At 46.5% G+C, this 23,685-nt stretch overlaps 1 protein-coding gene and 1 long non-coding RNA gene across 4 annotated transcripts in view; one reads left to right on the top strand and one right to left on the bottom strand.

Annotated features, from left to right (window-relative positions):
• CDC42BPB (CDC42 binding protein kinase beta) overlaps nucleotides 1-23,685 on the bottom strand; it is a 109,725-nt gene that overhangs the window by 61,798 nt on the left and 24,242 nt on the right. For all 3 annotated transcript variants that reach the window (XR_012133649.1, XM_036991926.2, XM_073241808.1), the window contains exon 2: nucleotides 5,176-5,267. Coding sequence is in view for 2 of the 3 variants with exons in the window: in XM_036991926.2 (XP_036847821.2) it covers nucleotides 5,176-5,267 (92 nt within the window). In the remaining variant the exon portion in view is untranslated. The remainder of the gene's footprint in view (nucleotides 1-5,175; nucleotides 5,268-23,685) is intronic.
• Nucleotides 7-5,239, top strand: LOC140850689 (uncharacterized). The gene is made up of 3 exons (XR_012133652.1): nucleotides 7-2,918; nucleotides 3,544-3,679; nucleotides 5,054-5,239. It is a non-coding gene; the product is annotated as an uncharacterized lncRNA (long non-coding RNA).

Here is a 23,685-nt window from a genome sequence, read left to right as displayed (position 1 = left end):
CTGGAACAAATAAAGAGTTTAATGAAAGTTTAGTCAATGGAATAAAAGGCTGACACACTTTCATATAACTACAGTGAAATCTTAATTGCCTGGAAACTCTGGGAAATGAGCTGTTAAGGAAAGGAAAGTTTTTAATGTAAAGCTTTGCTCTTTTAAGCATCAAAACTTGACTTCAGCCACACTGTAACTCGATGATCTCACTTGCTCAGTTTGAAAATCTTCAATGCTGCAGAACAGGCACCTGGGGGCTCTCCATCCTCTAGTAGGTATATGCTTGGAGGTTTTCATAATAAAACCTTTACAAATTTGTCAACGGCCCCCATGCTTCCCTCCCTGCATTCAAGGGCCCTGCTGCCACTCCTGTCTGCCTCACTCTAGCTGCCAGCCTTTGTGCCAGGTCCTGCCTCTGGGGTCTTTTCTTCACAGGGCAGTCAGTGACCAGGTGGGTCTGGAGTGTGTCTTGGGCAAATTCACTCCTTTATGTCACAGTTTCCACAACTAGAAAAGGGGTGACAGCAGTAATGGCCTAAGATTGCTGTGAGGATCGAATGAGTCAATACACTTAATGTGCTCAGAATGCTGTGAGGACACAGCACTCAGTATGGTGGCTGTCAGCGATATTCTTCAAGGTACAACGCAAACACTGCCTCTTCCAGGAAGGCCTCTCAGACTTCCCAGTCCCCACCAAATCTTGAATGAGCTCTTCCATTGCTACCAATATCAGACACAATGTTTGCACCATTGTATGGCACTAATTTGAGAAGATACATGTACCAATCTTTTTACTACAGCATTCTTTACAATAGTCAAGATATGGAAGGAACCTAAGTGTCCACTGACAGATGAATGGATAAAGAAGATGCGGTATATATACACAATGGAATATAACCTGGCCATAAAAAAAAATGAAATCTTATCATTTGTGACCACATGGATAGACCTAGAGAGCACTTTGCTCAGTGGAGTGAGTCAGGTGAGGAAGACAGCACCATACGATCTTTCTCGTTATGTGGGACCTAAAAAAAAACAAATGAGCAAAACAGAGCAGAAACAGACTCACAGACACAGAGAACAATCTGAGTTGCCAGAGGGAAGAAGGGTGGGAGGGGATGGGTGAAACACGAAAAAACTACATAGTATTTTACTGTAGAAATGGTCTAACTTGGAAGGAATGGAAGAGTTAGTAACTTCCGAGGAAAACAATGAAATTCTGCTGATGACAAATCTTCAGATCTTGCTGAAAATGAGACGAACACTCTGACCTCTTGCTGGGAACCATAATCCGTTAGTGAAGGCCTATTAGGGCCAAGACCACTTCTAGAAAACATGCAAAATGATTCTGATAAAATACACAGAAGGAAAAAGAATGTATCTATCCACAGAAAAACACCTGTCAAACCAAGAATACATAGAAGTGAAATAAAGAAGTAAAACTTAATGTAAAACACCCCTGTATATATTTGAACAAACTTTCTCCATTGCACAACTTACAAAATAAACAAGCTATAAAAATCTTTCTGGTTTACCATCACTTCTTCCTGGCCAAAAACTCAGTCTCAATTACTTCCAAGGGAGATGGTGAGCCTATAAATATCTACACATTCAGTCATTTCAGTAAAGAAATACAAACCAAAATAATTTTATGGAACATTGAACAGTGATTCTAGGACATGACAACCAAGTGTAAAGCTGATGCAGCCCAGACCTGGCGTCAGGGAAAAACCGAAGCCACGAAGAACATCACTGTCAACTGACAAAGCTGGTAAAGACAAGAGATTAGATAAAACATATTCCATCAATTTAAAATTTAAATTTATGAACTATGATCATGTAAAAAGCTATCCCTATTAGAAAACTGTCTCTGCAGTATTAGGCGTAAAGGGCTTTGCTTGACACAGGCAGCTTATTCTCATTGGTTCAGAAAAAAATCACACACATACACACACACACCATGGGGGAGAGGAACACAGTGAATCTCATAAAGCCCATGAGGTAAAATGTTAACAAACAAAAGGGAATTTAGTATAAGTGTCAGACTGATGGTCTTTGGACCATTCTATTCATGCAATTGTTCTGTTAATGGGAAAGGGTTTCTAAACAGAGCTTTCAACACTGTTTCTTTTTTAAAGTCACTCTAGGCATGAATGCGGGCAGGAGGGCAGAGTGGTTGGGCACTCAGGCTTAGGGCCAGGCAGGTGACTCAAGACTAGCTTCAGCAGGGTCCACCACTGTGGGTCTCCACCTCTCTCCAGGGGAGCAGCGTGCAGGCAGTAGCTGGAAGGGCACAGCTGGCTCAAGTTTGTGAAAGCACGTAAGACTCGTCAGTCAGCCGCTACTTGCCTGTCTGCTGCACACACACCCACGGGGCAATGCACCAGATTAGCTGGGCAACCACCCCCCCGAGGGTGCCAGGACCAGCTATCACCAACATACCGGGAGGAAGAAGGTGTGTTCAAAGCCACTGTGCTCAAGGGAAAGGGTGGTACCCCAATATTCTAAACCTTGTTTATATCAGCATCTGGAAATGTTTCTCCAAACTCTGCCTGTGTGTGTGTGTGTGTGTATATGTATGTGTGTACGTAAGCACAAGTGTGTGTCGGGGGGTAGATTTCAATTTTGAGGTAAGTGTCACATGCTCATGACACAGGATATAGCCTTATTGCTCAGTGCATTTTGGGCTCCACAAATAAATCCTGTCGGGGTTGGGCCTCTGAGAACACACCCCCGTCATGGAGGGGCAGGCACGCGTCCCTGGGCTCCGCTGCAGATGCAGACTCTTGCCCCACCCTGGGTTCCCGATTCAGTTAGAACAGTACTGAACAACACTTCCGGTCCCGGTATTCATGAGGAGTGTCCTCGTTTCTGTGATCTGCTTGGTGTTCTCATTGACAGAGAAACCGAAACCGGGCACATTTCAGGTATGTGATTGTAAGAATATCCCACCCAGGGAGGCAATGGTGGTGGTGGTGAATACTAGATACAGAATTTAAAATTTTGTTTTGGTGGGGAGGATGGGCAAGCATGCACAAGGAACCCAGAGGGGGCACAGACTGGATGGGGGTAGAGTGGCAGGGCAAGGAGGGCTGGCACATGGAGCCCAGAGCACAGGCCTAGGGAAGGAGGCTGCTAGAACCTGGAGAGAGACCAAAGGCAAAGGAGACAACCCACAGCCTTCTGCAAAGGCCTGGGCAACGATGTGTTTCTCTTAATTTGGGAGGAACCTAGAAGGTGGTCGGTACACCTTCTCTGAGGATTAGGTTCCAGGGCAAAGAACACTAAAATAACCGTAACAATTTTGTCACAACAGTATTCTCTCGTTTTTCCTCCTAAAGGTCACCCCTCTTATGCCCTGGAGTCTCCTCCTGTCCTCTGACCCCCTCTAATGGGTGTGGCTGTCACCGAGAGCTCTATGGGGCCTGGCCTTGCTAACCTCTACGCCTCAGAGCCTGGCACAGCTCCTGGTACAGGAAGATAGGAAAGGTGTATAATGAATTGAATTGGGTGTTAATTTTAAATAGCTTTCTCATTCTTCTCACTAAACAGAAATCAGCCTTACATCACCACAACCTACCTACAGCCAGAGATGTGTTATTTCCATGCAGAAATCCATTTCTTCCTGTGGCTCCTGTAAACCATGTTCTGTGTTGGTGGCATGTGGAGAGCCTCTGCCAGGAGACAGGTGAGGCTCATGGGTGGGGCCTGGAGAGCCACAGGGGGAGCTTTCTAAGGGGCAGAAATGCTCTACACTGCTCGGGGTGCCCCTTACACAGGTGTGGACATCTGTCACCGAACTGTGCACTTAGATCTGTGCATCTTCTATGCACTTATTCCTCAATACTGAAAAATAAAAACAGAAAACAAACCTCCCTCCCCAACCCAGCCCACAGAAAGCTTAGTTTGGCAGAGAGGTTCATTCGGAGGCAAACCTGGAGCCTGGGTCGGCTTGGATGGGCTGGGTAGGAGCCGCCAGTCCAGAGGACAGGCTTTGCTGCACAGCCCCCAGTGCTGCTGCGCCCCCTCCACTCACCCCTAAGACTCACTCTCAGGGGTGGGCCGGGGAAGGGGGTCATGGAGACAGAGCTGGGGCCGGGGCAGAGCAAGGGGTGAAGATGAGGATGGGGCTGTCACAGGACTTGGGGCTGGGCCTGGTCTGAGGCCAGGGCAGTTTCTAAGGAAGAAATCAGCACATGACACACGACTACCTGGCTTGCTTGGGCAGGCCAGAGCTTTCTCACTCAAGGGTTCAAAAAAATTCTGTAGAAGTATTTTCTTTTTGTGTTGCCCTGCAGATAAAGCTGGGGTGTTTATCAGGTACTCATAGCACGAGAATCATCAAAACCCTGACATGTTCTTAAAACAGTTTACAGTCTTGTTTCAACTCAGGAGTCACATGAGATCCCAGAGGGCAAAGAAGCTCTCAGGAAACACCTGCTTTGCTTTCTCCACATTGGCCCAATATGGAAGGAACTGGCCCAGCAGATGCCGGCACCCGCCTGGCAGTGCCTCACAGTCACGTCCAGGCAGACAGCCGTCAGCAGGCATGCCTGCTGCTGTGAGGTGGCACACGGTGGGTCTGTCCTCAGTCATCAAAATGCCCAGTTCCCCAGTCCGGGAGACTGGAGGCAAGGACAGCAGACAGGAGTTAGTATCTTGCAATGTTCAGGAGGCACAGCTCCTAGGGTGGCTGACTGTAAACCCCCAAGTCCCACCGCCAAGGAAGCTGAGCCTCGGCCCTGGCGGGGCAGAGCCACCGGGCTGCATACCGAGGCCCTCGGGGAGGGACACGTGTGCGATTCACTCGTGCCCTCAGCCAGCACGGGACAGCACGGTGCGAGCACTGGCAGGACCCCTCCACCCCCGATAATGGGAACCACGTTGCTTTACCCTCTTCCCTGCACTGCTTAGAAATGACTGCTGAGACATTCTTCAATTAACAAAAGGATTTTTTTTAAAAAACTTAATTGTCTATAAGAAACTATTTTGGTCTGGACAATATTCAGGGTGATTCACCAGTTCTAAGTTTTGTTCTTATTTTCTTAATTCTATCTTGCAGATTCTGCCGACCAAGACTTCTCCAAATGATAGCAACATCTACCTCATCCCAAAATCACTGTATGGGGAGGGCAGTGACCATGGGGAGCTGCTGCTGTTATTAGCAAACAAAGTTCGTCTTACCTCACCAAAAGCCCCTCTTCCGATCACTTTAATTATTTCGAAGTCTTCCCGACGAAGCTGCATTTCTCTCACCAGCTGTGTAAATGGTTTAGCTGTAAATTTAGAAAAACAAAATTAACAATTCACTCTAATCTGATACTATATATAAATGTGGGGTCTTTCCACTAGGTTATACATTTAAAAATTTTTTTAATTTAATTTTCAAATCTGTACTTTTTAAAATGTTTAATATCTGGCAAGTTTTGGAATATCAGTATCTATGCTACCTTGATGTAGATGCTTATCACAAGCACCTACTTCCAGATCTGTCACACCAAATACCCTACAACGACGACCCTTTGGCGAAATCACTGAAACTAGACCCAAAAATGAGCAACTAGCGAGGAGTGTGCCCGGAGGCCACCGCCGCTGTAACTGGAGTGAAGAACACGGGCTGGGCCGCTGGGCTCCGAGCCCTGTGCTCCCCAGCCAGCCAGGCCCAGCGCCACCAGGCAGCCACTGAGCCCAAGGCACTCCCTGGACAGCGGTCACTAAAGCGCAGAGGTGCACCTGTGCAGCCACACGGTCCTCACCATGACCCTCCACACATCCCCTCTTGGAGGTTAATTCTATTTTTACTCACGCTTTAGGGAGGAGAAAACTGAGCCAGCTTTCTGTGGGATAGTGGGGTGCTCTGGGTTGAACGTGCCCACCCAGAACCTGTAACTGACCTTATGTGGAGTGGGGTCTTTGCGGATGTAATCAAGTTAAGATGAGGCAGCACACGGGAATGGGATGGGCCCTAAATCCAACACAATGGTGGCCATATAAAAAGGGGGAATCTGGACACAGAGGGAAAAGCCACTGTGAAGATGGAGGCGCAGGCTGGAATGGTTTCAGCCAAGGACGCCAAGGGCTGCGCCACTACCGGATGCTGGAAAGGAGACGGAGGGACTACCCCCCAAAGCCTCCAGAGGGAGCACAGCCCTGCGGACACCCCAACTTTGGACGTCTGGCCTCCAGGGCTGTGAGAGAGAACTCTGTTGCTTTAAGCCACACAGTCTGTGGTGACTTGTAGCAGCAGCCCAGGAAACCAGCACTTCCAGCAAGTTCTTCCCAAGAAGAGAGAGCGGAGAGCGGCCTTCTTCACCTCTGAGCATTCTGCCCCTGGTCTAACATCCATTTAATTGCACCTCCACACCTGTCATTTCCACCTTCAGGCTTAAATTCAGGTTTTATGCTTTCATTTGTTCTGTACAGTTCTGTCATGTCCTCCTATCACAGTCTCCAAGGCATTCTCGGGGGAAGCGCGGCCAAGTGCACAAGGGCTCTTGCTGTGTCACTTCTTACCACTACACCTGCATTTACAATGACCTCCAAACACAAACAAAACAAAACAAAACCTGCGATCTGACATCTTCTGGGCTTCTAGCTGAGCTCCGTAAGTAGTTAGCACCACTAAGATTTGCTCACCAGGGTCACTGGTCACGGTAACTACAGCCAGTATGCTACCCCCACCGTCACCAAAGGTCTGCCGGCACAGATTAAGGAACAGAACACGGAGCCTGGATTATTTAAGTAAAAAAAAAAAAAAAAAAAAGTTCAGACTAAAAATCCTTGAGCTAGAACTTAAAAGGGCATCTGTGGTTCACCTTTCTTTCTTTCAAACATCATCAAAAACAACCATTCCCAAAATTCCTAATGGCAATATGTATTTTAAATAGCCACCAAAGACCAAAACCTCCCCTGGTACCTTATGGGAGAGCCACACGGTACCTTTCAGTTTACTGTGAAGAAAAACAATCCCAACAAATTTGATTTGTCCTGTTTTACCAGCAGAAGAGTGAGTTTGGGAAAGGAAATAGTGCCAGTCAGGTATAAACAAGCTAGGCCATACACCACTCAAGTGCAGGCTGCAGGAACAGACGCTCTCTCTGGCAGCGGGACAACACAACCCATGGACTCCTCAGGAACCCCGAGGCTCACAAAACTTGCTAGCCACTGTTTCAAACGTGCAAACTGAACAGCAACATTTATGGAAATCACAGAAAATTCCAGCTGTAATTGTGCCACAAACCACTCACCTCACCATGTTACCATTCCATTCTTGATCAGAGACACAATGTTTACATGTTTTTGTACTTTTACTTTATTTCTAATATATACATATATATTCATCCTTCTGCACTACTCAAGTATCATTTTAACAGATATGTAATATTTCACTAAGTTGACACAACAATTTAAAATTGTGTGTCTACTGAACACACAGGTTGAAGATACAATTTTTTAAATTATTATTTTCCTCTGGTGAATAAAATTGCACTGAACATTTGATGCACACAAGCTTTTTCACTATTTTAAAATAATTTTTAGGATGAAATCCCAGAACTCTCCAAAAGGCACTAACATTTTTTATGGCTCCTGATCTGCTCCCCAAGCCGCAGCTCCTAGGTCACACCACGCGAGGCGCTGGTTTCACCCACCCCGTAGGGCCACACACCGAGATCCCGCCTGCCCTGATGCTCCGTGAGGCTGGCTTCCACCCCGACCTGTCCGGGTGCGCACCCTACTGTGGTCAGTATCCATTCCTGACATATGCTCATTGGTCACGTCTTGATAATTTAAGCAACTGTATAAAGTGCTCTATTTTGGCCTTCTCAGACATAACAGCTGTAAACACCATTCTCTGTCCTGTTTCCTCTTTTCAAATTAATTGCGCTATTTTTATTTTGTAAAAATCACTTTAATAAAACTTAATTAATTAATTTTCCTCTGTCATTTTATCAAGGCTTAGAAAGTTACGGACCCTTTAAAGATCTGATACTCAATCCTGTATTAACCCAATACTCAACTGTTGTTTGGAGTATCCTAGCGCATCATGATGTGTTTACCTTATTTTTAGTTGTAACATCTGCATGGCTTTAAGTGGTCTGATGATACGTCACCTACTCCTGTTGCTAAAAGGACACACTGGCTGTGGGGCCTGGGGGCTGAGGAGGTGGGGCCCTAGCTTCCATTCAGGAGAGTCAAGCCCTAAGTGCACCACTTAGTGGCTGTGCCATCTTAGAAAGTCATCCGATCCTCTGTGACGAAGCTCCCCATCCATGAAACGGGCAGGCGGGCCTCCCTGACCACGCGGGGACCCGCTCCTGGTGAGGACTAAGGCAGAGGAGAGCGAGACATGCCCTCTCCATCTCTTTTTGCTCCACATCAATTTTCTCCTTTGATCTTCCTCATTAAGGTTTCCTCTCCTTTGCTAGAACTTAATTTGTTGCTTATATATTTTATATAAGTCTGTACAAATTTCCTGAAATGAGCAGGCACAGACTTACCAGGGCCAGTCTGATGAACAGAGGGAGAACTATGGGGACAAATTTTAGGTGAACACTTGAAAGGATAAAGAAATGAAGACAATCAAGGAAATCAACTATGTGAATGAAAGCTGATTTTTTAACAAGAGGGCACTAAAAAGGACCCAGAAGGAAAAGTCTAAGGGCAAACATTGTTTTTTTAGTGCTAAATGTTTTTAAAACAGTTCTGAGGACATAGTAAAAATACGGTACTGGTGTTTAAAAATTATTAAGACTGCGTTAGCTAAAACCAGAACAGAAAATAAAATACAATGGCAGACCACCCTACTAAGCACCCAGGCCAGGGATTGAGAGGCCACTGAGAGAGACAGGACTTTCAAACAGATGAAAGTTGAGTGACATGTCAGATGGGGTTTCAGCCACTGTCAACCCAAAAACAGGTGCCCCCCCACCCCCACTGGGACTGAGCAGTCAGGAGACAGAAACCACACCAGTTAATCATGAAGAAAATGCTACATAAAGAGCTGATACCCAGGCAATCACAAAAGCAACAAGGGAACACTAAATTATCACGCAGACAGCAGGCGCAGGAGGGCCTCCGCGGCCCTCAGGACCAGGGGAATCAAAGGCAAAGCTCGAATTTCTGAAACCTGGGCAAAGGGATCTGTGCAGCTGAGACTCCAAGTACTGGGGTCTCTAAGCTCAAAGGCAGAGCCCAAGGAGCTAAGAGGGTGCACTGGCCAGTTAATGCTGGGGTCCCCGAGAGTATGGGAAAATGAAAATGCCCAACTGGGACCAGCTGCTGCTCCTAGAAGGCACCTCACTGCCAGAAGAGGAGGCAGACAGGAAGACCCAAGCCCCCGCTCCCTCTCCAGTACCCTCCAAAGTCCCTCCAGCACCTCCTTCAGGCAGAGCCCAAAGGGGGTGATGCTGGGGTGCACAGAACAGGCGTGTGGGGACGAGATTCGTTACACCCAGGGGGACGGATCAAATAAGTAAAGAGACTCAGGATGACGGGCTCAGTTCTCACTGCCAGACAAGGGCGTTGGGACTGGGGGAGAACATTCCACACCCTCCAGCGCTGGGGGAGAACTGGAGGTCAGTGTGAGGTCACGGGGCTCAGCACGGGGACACAGAGAAACACAGACATTTATCCATGGGTGAGAACATCCACGCTGTCCTGGCTCGGGACGCAGGCAGCAACACTCCCGCCTAGTGCCAGACCTCGCGTCAGGGAAGTCCAAGGTGAGCCTGGAACGTTTTGAGCCAGAAAGTAAAGTAGCACCGAAAGAATGTTAAGCCCAAGTAAACACTGACAGGCACAGATTATAGCCCATGACATGGAAACCAGGAGTCCATGCTGGTATTAATAAATTAATACCTCTAAAAATTCTGATGAGAAACGGTGTATTTATACAGTTTCAAAGTACACCCAAAACACTTCCCAATTACAAAGGAAGACAAGTGACTTTACAGCGAAGTTTGGCAGACAAGCGTCAATCAAGTGATCAGAGTAAACACCATCAGCTCAAAGTGAAGCTGTGTGTCAACCGACAGGGCGCAATGAGAGAATTTAGTGTCACTCCTGCGATTTTCCTGCCAAAGTTACATAACCCGAATTTAATCATGAAGAAACAGGAGGTAACCCCAAACTGAAGGAACATTCTACAAAACGACAGCCTGCAATGCCAAAAAGTTTTAGGGTGGCTAAGTCAAGGAAAGGCTAAGGACCATTAACACAAACGGGAGCTAACGACAGGTTGCAGAGGACAGCAGCACAGGGCGAGCCTGCTGAGCGGTCTGGAGAGTCACGGCGGCAGCGTATCCAGCTAAATCCCTGATTTTGCCTGATTTTGTTGGTTATGGAGAAGACCCATTTGTAGGAGCATACACTATAAAGTACTCAGGGTGACGGGGTATCACAAAAACAACTCATTCTCAAATAGGGGATTTCTCTGCAGTGTCATCTGTAATTTTTGCTAAGTTTGCAACTGTTTCAAAAAAATTTTCAAACATTCTTTTTGAGGATCATCTGCTGCTATATGGAAAATGGTCTGCAGGAGGGTAAGAGTGGAGTCTGAGAGCTGGGGATGCTGCCCACCCCCCCCAACAAGAGATAACAGTGGTGGCCTCGAAGTGACAACAGGCACCGAGGAGATGGGGAAGAGGCGGCCACATCCCAGGTCTGCTGGGGAAGAACAGCTGCCCGCGCCATGGTAGAGCAAAGACAAGATTCAAGGATGGCACTGGGCCAGCGGCCTGCTGGAGTGGAGGGCCCAGGGACGGCGGGTGACGGGGCCAAGGCACTTCAGTCCCTGCGCAGCACCGGAGACAGTGACGAGACCACACTGCTTTGTCTTACAAGAATTCACTGCTGTCGCCTATTTTTGAAGAATTATCACTTCAGAACCACCAGTCCACGTGGGGGCGGAGAACCAGTCTACTGCTAGGAAAGTGGAGGTGGAGGTGACTTGGAAAAGCAGTGTGTTAGGGTTTTTTGAGCCATTTTTCAGTCCATTAATGTTACCTCCTGGGCTTAACCTGGAGTTTGGGATGTTCTTCAGAATACAAAATGTTACAGGCAAAATTTTAAGAATTACATCCACTGGGATGCAACACAGCTTGGCACACATTTAGAAACATTCAGGATACAAAGCAAAACCACACCCAAAACGCCATTAGGAATACATCTTATATATCATTTGCGTTAACAATCTCTCATAAGACAGATATTATGGATATTCTGAGAAAAATAGATTGGTGGTTAACAATTAAAATAGTTTTATTTTCATGTTGATAATGAGCATGTATATTTTAAGACAAATGTAACTATTATAAACTTTAGAAAGGGTAAAATTTCCTCTCCTTCACATTCTATCAATACACACTGAAAGCTGCCAAGTCAGCAAATATTCACTGGGTGCCCAGCGGGACACAAGGACGGCTCCGAACTGGCCCCAGGCCACAGCTGGCCCCTGCAGGGCTGAGCTCCAGCAACATCAGGGGCTGACGCCCACTCAGAGCCTGCACACGCACGTTGCTACTTGCAGCCGCCGCCATGGCCCCTGAGCATGAGCGCAGACCACCCTGCGCCCGGTTCCGGTCACTGCCTGCACTCCTGCCTCTGCAGGCCCTTCCTGCCCAGGCAGACATGACCATGCTGCTCCCCTGCTCAAGGTCCCAGCGGCTCTCCGTGGCTCTAGGGCCTATCTGAGCACCAGAGCGTGCAGCACAGCCAGGCCCTCCCTGTCTCACTCCACCCACTTCACCCCTGTACTCCCCTCAGTCCTCCTGCACTTGGGATCTTCCAGCTATTCAGGCCTTCACCAACCCTGGGTCTTCCTAAGCAGAGCCCGCAGTGGGGTGTTCCCCCCACCGGCTTCTCATCCCTGGGGTTCCCGCAGCTGATGAGTCAGGAGACTGGGTCCCCCGCTAAGAGTCCTGGCAGCTGCACCCACTTGCTACTATCTCCCCACTGGACTGGAGGGCTCAGGAGGGGAGGATTACCTCCCCCCGGTTAACCACTGCTCCCCAGGTCGCTGGAGCACAACATGGGGACACAGTGAGTATGGCTGATGAGCAGCCACTCCCAGCTTGAGTCATCAGGAAAGATTGCCTTCTCTCTGGCCAGGGATGGCATTTTTTCTAAGGTAAGAAAAATTCAGCAGCTTCAGATGTTTTCCACCAAAGAAGACTGAATCAGCTTTAGCCTTAGATAGCTAAACTTTTATTAGAAGAAGTGTTTTGCTGAGCTCTTCATTCTCCCACACGCCAGGCTTACAGCCTACAGAACTTCTGGTGCCCTAAAAGGCAGAGAATCAAGGGCGACCAGTGAACAGGGATCTTGACTGTAGGAGAAACGAGTCCACGGATCCCTTTGCCAGGAGCAACTGGGAGCGGAGGATCTTTGGCTGAAACTAGGCATCACTGTGAAATGAGAGGCTGGTGCCCGCCCCCTGCCACCGTTTGTTTATCAAGGGAGGAAATAAGATCAGGCCGGCTGGAAGGGGGGCTGGGGGAGGGGCAGAAGCCCACAGGAAGGTACAGGAAGTCCCGCTCAGCCCCCTCCAGCACACACAGTGGCCCCCCGGGACCTGACCTGCACCGCTCACCCCTTCACCAGCAGCTCTTGAACTGTAAACAGTCTTACAGATAATCCAGTCCAAACAACACAAGTACTAATGAAGAAACAGAGGCCCAAAGACCAAGTGACTTGCAGAGGGCATGAGGGACAACCTCCTCCCTCCCAAGTGCACAGTGAGCTCCACTCCCTGGTGTGGTTCCCCGTTCCCAGGAAGACCTCTCCTGGCAACTGCCAGCTACTGCTCTGGTCCCACCAAGAGGCGACAAGTGGGACCTGCTGCTGCCCAGGGCAGGAATGCCACACCGAGCGCCACAGCTGCGGGCCAGGACCACCTCAAGGTGCTACATACCTCATCTTCTGCAGGGGAAAAGCCAGAATGGCACCCCAGGACCAGGGGCTGTGGCCACAGGCTGAGCAGTCAAGTAAGCAGGGCATGAACTCAACCCACTGAGCTGCCCTGCACAAAGCCCAAGGAGAACCAGAGAAGAGGGCAAGAGCCTGCTCAGGTTCTTCTCAGCACATGACAGAAAAAGCAAACACTTTTCTACAAGTACCACCTTAGAATGAGTTTATGGTTCCAAAATAGCTTGAAATTTACTCAGTTCAGATTGCTAATGTGCCACAGAGGATTAACACCTGTCACAAGGTTTTTGGAAAATGTGATTATATTACATGGGTTTTAGTTGTTTTAATAACTAAGATATCTTGCTAAATGACAGAATAGTCTCCTTCACAGGGAGTCAGTCACAAAGCTCACTCATCATGAACCAAGAGTTTGAGAAAGCTGAACTTGTTGTGAAACTGCACTAACCCCCAGACAAAGTTCTCCAAATATGGACTCTTCCACATAGGCTGATAATCAGGAACTATAATGCAGGGTGAACAAGCCCCGAAAAGGAGGCCCTTCCATAATTCTGACTCAGAAGACAAGTGAGGTACAGACGAGCCAGTGAAAATCTGAGAAGCCTGGGTGGGGAAAATGGGTGGGAAGGCTGCACTGAGTCAACAACTGACCAGGCAAGATCTCACTCCAACAGCCTGCTGTCATGTAAGGCTGGCTTGCCCCACCTCAGCTAACCTTGCTCAGACCTAGTTTCAGGACTCCTATGGTGTTCACCACCCATTCCGTCATCTTGGCCTCCACTCAGTAGTTGACTGATCGCTTTTTTCAATCTGTTTTCATGTAGTCTCTGTGCTCTGTCATCACTGAAATAAAACCCTGCTGCCTGGCTGCTGGGTATCACTCAGAAGTGCCTGTCTTCCTGCCTGAGAGCGGCAAGTCCCACCCGAAGCCCCGTCGAGGAGGCTGCGAGCCTCCCCATCAGCTGCCGTGGCGCAGCCCTTCGGGATTCTGTCAGAACAAGGAGCCTCTACAGAGCGAGTGACCCTCACCACACACATCCTTCCTAAAGTCACCTCCCTTGCTATGTGAATACCGATACAGGTTTGAGTTAAAAAAGAAAAACCCAAGTGTATGATGGCACATTACGGTGGCCGGAGCCGAGGGAGCCCCACGGACAGGCCACAGGCAGCAGCGACGTGCAGAGGGTCCCCTGTGCCTTTGCGCTCTCTGGTTCCTCAAACATCCGGTGTGCAGGCATTCTAGATTAAGAAGCAGGAAACCCAAGGTACAGAATGAGTACTGGCCTTCAGACAGTGGGGGTGGGAGGGGCTCCCCCATGACCGCAGTACCTCTCCTGAGCGGGGGACTTCCCCTTGGCCAGGCCGTGGGGCTGGGTGTGAGCCCGAACACTACCGGGCCCCCGCATGGGCCTGGCAGATACACCTGGCCTGTCTAAGGCTGTCTCCTCACCTGCTGACCGAGACTGACAGTGCTTATCTGGGAAGGCATTGGCCCTCTTTAATTACATAATCCCCACAAAGCATTGAGCAATGTGCCCACCATACAGTAAGTTCTCATTGAAAAGTAGCTACTGCCATTATTATTGGGTGACTTTGTTTTCTAATCTGTTATGTTATTTATATGCCATATTTAACAATAAGTAAATAAACTGTACCAACAAAATTATCCTTGAACCCAGCTAAATTAGCAACCAAGGTAGACTTGTCACAAACAAGTTCTACCAGACAGGTCACACAGGGATGATGCCTAGGTAGCACCCAGTAACCGCCTCTAAGCGCTGCAAACCAAGTGCCCATAGAAGGGCCACACGCAGCCCTAGAGTGCACTTCACAGCAGGGCTGCCCTGGGACAGGCTCCTGGACCCACCAGGTCTGCGGAGGTGGGCAAACTAAGCTGCAAGGTCCAGGCCCCCCCAAACCTCCAGTGATGCTCTACCACTGATCCCCTACTTAAAGCACCATTTCTACTGACTCCAGACACACCTCAGAGAGCACAGTGATGTGCGGAAGAGGGCTGATGGTTCTTCTAATGACTTCACATTTTGACCCACGCAGCTACTTTTCTTCAGGGATGCCCGGTTCAAGAGTGTCCTTATATATGCAAAACATGAAGGTCCACCGCAGTGAAAGTTCTGCCTCAGGCAGCCTGTGACAGGTGCCCAGCACGTCGGGCCTTTTCGCTGGCGTCTGCCTCACGATCTTGCTGAAAGGCTCACCACTAATCACAGCAGAGCTCGGCAAACACGGGGTGGACACATCCCGCCGAGAGCACAGATGTGTTTGCTGCCCTCCCGCCTTGTGGGGGCACCGGGGCAAGCGCCCTTGGGCAGAGCCATGCCGCTGTCTGCAGTAAGAAGGCCTGATGTGAGAGCTCAGCTCCCTTTCTGCTCTGTGTGTCTGGCCTTATTTCAGTGAGACAGGGATGGGGCAGAGTCCACAGAGCCTGACTGTGAAACAGCGACCTGCAAATCCAGAGCCTTCCCGGTGTGTCTGCTACGGAAACGCCCAGGCACTGGGGTGGCCACACGGGCTCCAGAGCTACAGCACTGTGCTGATCACCCACCCGCAGCAACCCTGCAGTCAGGCACCTTATCCCCATTTCACAAACAAGAAAACTATGGCTCTGTGGCCCCAACCACATTTCTTGAACCCACAGCTGCACAGTGTCTGAGGCCTGAGCCTTTCAGAGCATGGGGTTGGGTTTCTGTGACTGGGGGGACATGCAGTCTCACCTTTCTGCAGCCTGAGATAAGAGTGCAGGGGAAACGGGCATGAGCTACCAGCTCTAAAGGGCCAATAAGGTCTTGTCAGAAAGGCCACTTGTAGTTCTCCCCTAAGTGGTCATCCAAGTGGGCTTCTTGCTTTGGGGATTACACTAGCCAAGAGAGATATAAGACAAACAAGTTTTAGGTTTCTATTACCCTTAATGTACCCCATTCCAAAATCTTACTCAGAAAAATCAGAATTTGATATGACAGCTTACCTGTTTCTGTCACCTACATTTGTACCAAACAGGTGCCCACAGCAGAGTGTGAGGGGGCGGCGGCTGCTCCTCGACGGGAACAGTCACAGCTTGCTGTTTCCACTATGTTTCCACTTTCTAGGGCCTTTCAGTAACTGTCATTTTTCTTCACGCTGAGAGTCTTCCACACCCTTCTTTACCTACACTACTCTTCAAATGTCACGGTTCTAAAGAAATTCTACTTTACCATCTGCAAATATTCACCAGAGGGGTGAATTCAAAAGGCCTGACCATGTGAGCACATAGCTCCTCCCTGCCCCCACCACATTCCCAGTTTCCCAGATTTTCTTCCATCCAAAGGATTTACTATTTTCTGTGCAGTCTACTTGTTCCTTATATACATCATCTCTTCTCCGTTTTAAGTTCCATGAAGGAAGGGCTTTTTGCTCACAGATCCATTCTTACTGCCTAGAATTCCTGGCAGAGAGTAGATGCTCAATACATACTTGTTTAATTGACTCTGATGTGTTTTAGAACCTGTATATAAAGCCTTTTGGATGGTGGTCACTTACCAGTGATGACAGCATTTTTATACAGTACTGCAGTCTGTGAAATGTTTCCACAGTGCCTCTTTTAACCACTTATTCAGCCGACACAGACTGCAGTCAGCTGTCAGCCCTCGGACAAAAGCCCTGGCTTCCACACTTCATCGCCCAGGTGAGAACGAGGCGCTCCGCCTGTGTTCACGCTGGCCTGTCCCACTTCCCAGCCCAGCCTTCTCCACAGCCCACATGTGCTCATACTGCAGCCAGGCCAAGCTTTCCACTCTCTCAGACCCTCTGTGGTCCCCCTCTCCATGCATTCCGAGCTATCCTGAGGGCGGCCTGCACACACACCCTCCATCGCACACAGCAGAGGTACTCCTCATTTTTCCCTCTACCTCGCTACTCAGTTTGTAGAGCCCACAGAGTTCCTGCAGGACTGGACGCGTGGTGTGACAATTACCTGAGGTGCTATAATGCAAGCAGCTGGGAGGGTGGGTGCCAACAAATGGGAGGGAAGGCAGGGAAGGGGGGTCTGGCAGACCCTGAGATCGTCAGGAGGCAGCTAGATATGCAAGTCCGGGCCTGGAGGAGCCGGGGCTTGGGCTGTGAATCTGGGTACTCGGTATACAACTGGCATCAGAGACACAGGCCTGTAAAGGGTCCCCAGGGCATTAGAAGAGGTCGAGCAGGGGACCCAGAACAGATGCCTGGGGAGCACGCACTGCTGTCAGGAGGCGGAGGGAAGACATGGAGCCAGCCCAGGAGCCTAGAAGAGCAACCAACATGGAGGGCAGGCAGCCAGGATCGCTGTCCCGAAGGCAGTTAGGCCTGAAAATCAACTACTGGTTTTTGCCATGTAGAGACCACAGGTGGCCTGGACAAAGGCCGCATTCCGAGGGCACGGTAAAGGGGTGAAGGGCAGAGTTAAGTGCACTTGAGAACAGGAGACGAGGAGTGGAACCTGAGAACACACAGCTCTGAAGTTTTGCTGCTTAAAAAGAAGTACATGGGGGAGAAGAAAGGGGGTATTATGATTAGCATGCATAATGGAGGGGTGGGAGAAAGGGGAGGGCTGTACAACACAGAGAAGACAAGTAGTGATTCTACAGCATTTTGCTATGCTGATGGACAGTGACTGTAAAAGGGTTTGTGGGGGGGACCTGGTATAGGGGAGAGCCTAGTAAACATAATATTCTTCATGTAATTGTAGATTAATGATAACAAAACAAAACAAAACAAAAGCAATTCCTGTGTGGTGATCTCCAATAAGTTCTTCACAATGGTATAAAGGGCATATCAAAGTGTGGGCAAAGGGTTTGTTTGTGTTTATACAGAGACTCAAAGCCTAATTTGGCTACCCAGAAAAAGAATTAAGATACGATATGAAGAAGAACTTCCAACATCAACATTCTCTGGAAGAGTCATTCCAGAAGATGATCATCAAAAAACTTCAACAAAGATCCTGGCGCTGTTGCAGTTGTAGCTGCATTCATCCCACCAGTTCCTGGACTTGCCATGGGAATGAAGAAGGAGATATCTAAGCTGGCCTGTGCATACAGTAAAACAACAAATTTGACTGGATCTATACTGTCGGAACTCAACCAAGAATTAGGAGAAGTGCAAGTTGCAGCACTCCAAAAGCTTGCGACTATAGACTATCTACTGTTAAAAGAACATATGGGATGTGAACAGTTCCCAGGAATGTGTTGTTTTAATTTGTCTGATTTTTCTCAAACTATTCAAATTCAGTTAGACCATATCCATCATATCATTGATAAGTTTTCACAAATGCCTAGGGTGCCTAACTGGTTTTTTTGGTTTCACTGGATATGGCTGGTATTTGTAGGGCTGCTTTGGTTATATAGCTGTATTCCTATTATGTTAATGTGTGTACGCAATTTAATCAGTAGTTTAAAACCTATACATGCTTATGTTACTCTACAAGAAGATATGTCAAAGAAATAATCAATCTTCCCATGTTTTCTTCCATCTGCTACTTCTATAGCTTTTCTTCTTCCTTCCTAATTACAACCCTTAAGTAGAATTCGTGCCTCATATGGAAATTACCGAGTATCATAATTCTTCCAAGTGGTAAAGATACCTCAAGACAAATGCTGGGCATAGAAGCCACAGGGCATAAATCTGCAAAGAAGTAAAAAGCTAACCTTTTCAAACAATATGGCTTCTCTCTCACTTACCAACTTTACATTTCCCTGTATGGCCCCGGAAGATGACTGGTTAGCCAGAGACAGGTAAGATTCCTCAAGGGAGGAACAACCTAAGACAGGCACAGTCGCAGGGGGGCCATCAGGTGAGAAATTGGGGATCAACAGAGGTGAGGCTCAGAACCTCACCCCCACTGTTTTGAGAGAAATCTTCAACATCCATGGATGTTTTGTTGCCCTTGTCTAGCTTGGATTAATACTTAGTCTATAGGCACACACCTGATCATCTACATTTGCCCTCTTAGAGCACTAAATTATGTTTTCTACCTTTATCTTGCATCTACCTACCACTTCAGCATTTTATTAAAAGAAATAATAATAACAATAAGGGAGAAATATGGGATTCACATATAAATCATGTATAAAAATCAAACAAATAATCATATCTGACTTGTTTATAGTTCATGATGTGTGATCAAAACCGAAAGTTTCTGTGATATGACTGCCCTTGCACTGTTCACCATGTAAGAACTTACTCACTATGTAAGACCTTGTTCACCATGTAAGAACTTGTTTGTTATGCTTCAGAAGATTAGAGACTGTTGAGATATAGGCTTGGGGTTGATTAATGACTGTGCATTGAGTCCCCTATACAGAATTTTATTGTTGTCAACAACCACTTGATCAATAAATGAGAGATGCTCTCTCAAACAAACAAACAAACAAAAAAAAGAAATTCAGATGGCCAACAGGCACATGAAAAGATGCTCTACATCGCTCACCATCAGGGAAATGCAAATTAAAATCACAATGAGGTATCACCTCACACCAGTTAGGATGGCCGACATCAAAAAGAGATTGAACAACAAAATGCTGGTAGGGATGCAGAGAAAGGGGAACCCTCCTACACCACTGGTGGGAATGTAAATTAATTCAACCATTGTGTGAAGCAGTATGGAGGTTCCTCAATAAACTAAAAATAGAAATAGCATTTGACCCACTAATTCCACTCCTAGGAATATACTTGAAGAAACCAAGATCCCAGATTCAAAAAGACATATGCACCCCTATGTTTATCGCAGCACTATTTACAATAGCCAAAATATGGAAGCAACCTAAGTGTGCATCAGTAGATGAATGGATAAAGAAGAGGTGGGACATACACACAACGGAATATTATTTAGCCATAAAAAGAAAACAAATCCTACCATTTGCAACAATATGGATGGAGCTAGAGGGTATTATGCTCAGTGAAATAAGCCAGGCAGAGAAAGACAAGTACCAAATGATATGCTGATGAACAGTGACTGCAATGGGGTTCAGTGGGGGACTTGGTAAAATGGGTGAATGTAGTAACCATGATGTTGCTCATGTGAAACCTTCATAAGATTATATATCAATGATACCTTAATAAATAAATAAATATATAAGTACATGGATTTTAGATGCCAGAAATCATTTTCATCAAATGTTTTGTTAAAAAAACCATGCACCGTGGAATGGAAGTATGGCAACCCACTCCAAACCTGTGCTCACATCACACCATCAAGTGACCCAACAGGATGCAGGGGTTGAGGGGGGACAGTGACCAATGTCACAGATTAAAAACAAGGAGTTCATTTTCAGTGGCTTAGATGTTAATGGTAAACCATAATTCCAGGGTTACCAAACAGATGTCCCAAGCCTTAATAAGCAACCCACAGAATACAGCCATTTCCTTAAAACAAGCATTAATGGCACTCAGCCTCCTGTGGCCATGCCCAGTAACTCATGGTGTCTCTCGGGCTGCGTCCACTCATCAGAAACTACCACTTGTACATGCAAGTTCTTTGTGGCTATTTTTGTTGTTGTTATTGTAGAAATTAATGGTTTTACTCACTGGTTTTTCTTCCGTTTTTTCCTGATCTTTCTCTTCTGAATTTTGACTAAGAAAATATACTTACAGACATACATAGTGCTTTATCAAGTCAACTACTGGAATCATATACATGTATTTTGATGATACACAAACGTCGCAGCATGCCACACCACAGTATTTAAGACCATCTATGATAACGGAGTATGGCTTTGGTTCAAATGGTTTTGAATTCCAAATCTTACTTGGTTACCTAGATATCTAAGAATCTTAGTAACTGACCAGTTTTACCCTTAGCATTCTTTTTAGTTACTTTAAAGACAAAAAGCACTGCCCAGTGCAGACACTTGATGGTCACAGATGATGCCCTGAAAGCAGGTCAGCCGGGCAGGACCCAGCAACACCTGGCACACCAGGAGGAGCAAGGGGAGCAGAGCTTAGCTGCTGTGCTGCTGCAACAGGGGAGAGGCCAAGGGTGCATGCCTCACCCATTCCCCCACACAGCCAGGGCTGTCCACACCGGTCCCAGGGACGCCCTCCCAGGCGCTGTGATAGAGTGCAACTGGCCTGGGCAGGAAGGAGGCCATGAGCCAGCATAAGGGGGCCGTCTGCATCTCTTCCTCCCTGAATGCCTGGTGTTCACATGCCTCCATGTGACATGGACAAAAGGAGGGAACATGTGTCAGGGACATCATGTACAATCTCTAAAACCCTGGTTTTATTTTACCTTTATCTTTCCTGCAGGTATATTTTTGTTCCCTTGTTATTTATCTTTTGGAAGACCGAGGACAAGAAGGAGCCCCAAGGCTCCGGCCACGCGGGTCCCCGGCAGTCAGGTCCTGACTCACTCCGCCTGATTCCCGGGCTCATGAGCCACAGCCAGGCCGGCATGTTCTAGAAGATACAGTCACGGGGCTTGTAAGAAGGACATTGATAACTGGCAGGCATCTAGAAAGGAAACCGCAGCTGAGGAGGGACTGCAGAGAGTGACACAAGAACCTAAGAAGCTTGCAAAGCACCAGCAAATTAACAAACACATCCAAAGAAGGCAAGTTAATCTCAGTAATGAGTAATTTGGGGGTATAAATAATACCCACAAACCTCCTGCTATGATCAATTCAAATTCATGACACGGTCCTATAAGAGACATGAAAAAGAAGCATCTTGACTCAAGCCTTTAAACTTGTCTTTTACTCTCTCTTCCACCCCGTATTTTTGATGAAATATTAAATCCTTGCTAATGGCAGCTACCCACTTTCTGAACATCTTCATATGTGTCAGGGACGTCATGTACAATCTCTAAAACCCTGGTTTTATTTTACCTTTATCTTTCCTGTAGGTATTTTTGTTCACTTGTTATTCATCTTTATTTCCCATGTTATTGACTCTTCATTTTTCTTATAACATTAAAAATTTCAATTACAAAAACCACATGAGATGGGCATGACACAGAGATGGGAAAAACTTTCAGAGTGCTGCAAGCACTGGCCTGCCTGCAAGAATGGGGAAGAGTGAGCGAACCACCACCCCGTCTCGCCACTCAAAGCGTTTCCCAATTGTAAAGTTGCTGAAAAATGCTTGTTTGTTCATCCAAATTGTAAAAATGATATAAAATGTACTAAACCAGATTGTCCCTTCAGTCATGTGAGTAGAGTTCCAGTACTGCCTCCAAAACTAGCAGTTACACCAGCATTACCATCTAGTAGTCAGCTGTGCCATTATTTCCCTGCTTGTAAGAAAATGTAATGTCCCTTCTATCATCCAAAACACTGTAGATTCAACACTCAGTGTATGAGACCTGGCTGCACATTCTACCATCCCCCTGTTACTGTAAAGCCACAACACGCCTTGAAATGGATTCAACCTCAGACGAGTGGATGACACCCCATCCTATCTGGCAGAAGATTACAAGTTTCCATCTACTGACGAAAGATGTTCTACAGAACTTGTCAAAATCTCTGAAACTTGGAATATATTGCTTCCATAATATGACGTTTGTTGACTATCTGAAGCGACTAATTTTTCAAGTTTGTAGGTTTATTAAGTGGTTTTAACACTGGGTGTTTTTTTTTTACTATGGAAAGACAGTTTAAGAAAAAGCTAAATTCTAGTAAAATCTATGAGGTGTATTTGTGTAAAAAAAAAAAAAAAAACAGAGGAGGAAAATTAACTCCACTTATCTTTCTTACTTATCCTGAATGTGATCAACTAGCGGTAGTTTCTCATCAACTTTTGTGCTTGCCATTGCTGCAAATTCAGAAAAGCCTGGTTTTCTTTCTGCACAGTAAAATAACAGCTGTTTCTGGTTTCATGATTAGTAACTGTTGGAGGAACTAAAGGTTAATGGTAGCCAGGGTCATTTTAGTTAAAGGCGAATTGTATCATTCAAACTCTCTGAAATCTGGTACCCTAAGTAAACAATTCTTCCACTCTCCTCTAAACAGGCCTTCCCATTCCTCCGTTCATGTGTGTTTCTCCTAAGCTATTGTATATGTACCCTATGACTCAGTTATGTTTACCCAAAAGATACCTAAATGTTCAGAGCAGCTTCATTCGTAACTGTCAAAATCATTAACAACTCAAGGGTTCTCAAACACAGAATGGATGAATAACTTGTAGTGGTTGTGCAATGGAATATTACACATCAAGTAAAAAGAACTGACTACTGTCACACAAGCACTGATGAATCTCAAGGACAGTGTGACACTAAAGACACCAGACACAAAATACTCGTAATTCCATTGCATGATGATCAAAAATAGGCACAGCTCCAAGATAATTCACTAGGAAAGAACAGTCTCTTTAACAAATAGTGCTGGGACAACTGGACACCACATGCAAATGAATAAATATGGATAACACCTACCTTACACCATATACAAAAGGTAACTCAAAGTGGGTCAAAGACTGAAAAGAAAGAGTTGAAACTATAAAACTCTCAGAAGAAAACACTGGTAAAAATCTCTTTGACCCTGAATTAGGCAATGGACTCCTCAATATGAAAACAAAAGCATAAGCAAGAAAATTTAAAAAATTAAATTGGCATTCATCAAAACTTAAAATATTTGTGGTTCAAATGACACCACTAAAGTGAAACAACAAGCCACAGCATGGAGAAAATATGTGCAAATTTGTAAATATGCACAAATTAATATATCTGATGTGGGACTTATACCCAATATATACCAAAGAACTCCACAACTCACTAATAAAAAGACAACCCAATCAAAAAAAGGGTAAAGG

The sequence above is a fragment of the Manis javanica genome, chromosome 8 (genome assembly GCF_040802235.1).
Source record: "Manis javanica isolate MJ-LG chromosome 8, MJ_LKY, whole genome shotgun sequence".
NCBI classification, from domain to species: Eukaryota; Metazoa; Chordata; class Mammalia; order Pholidota; family Manidae; genus Manis; species Manis javanica.
Note: the sequence above shows the minus strand (reverse complement) of the source record. Positions and strands in the feature narration are given on the sequence as shown.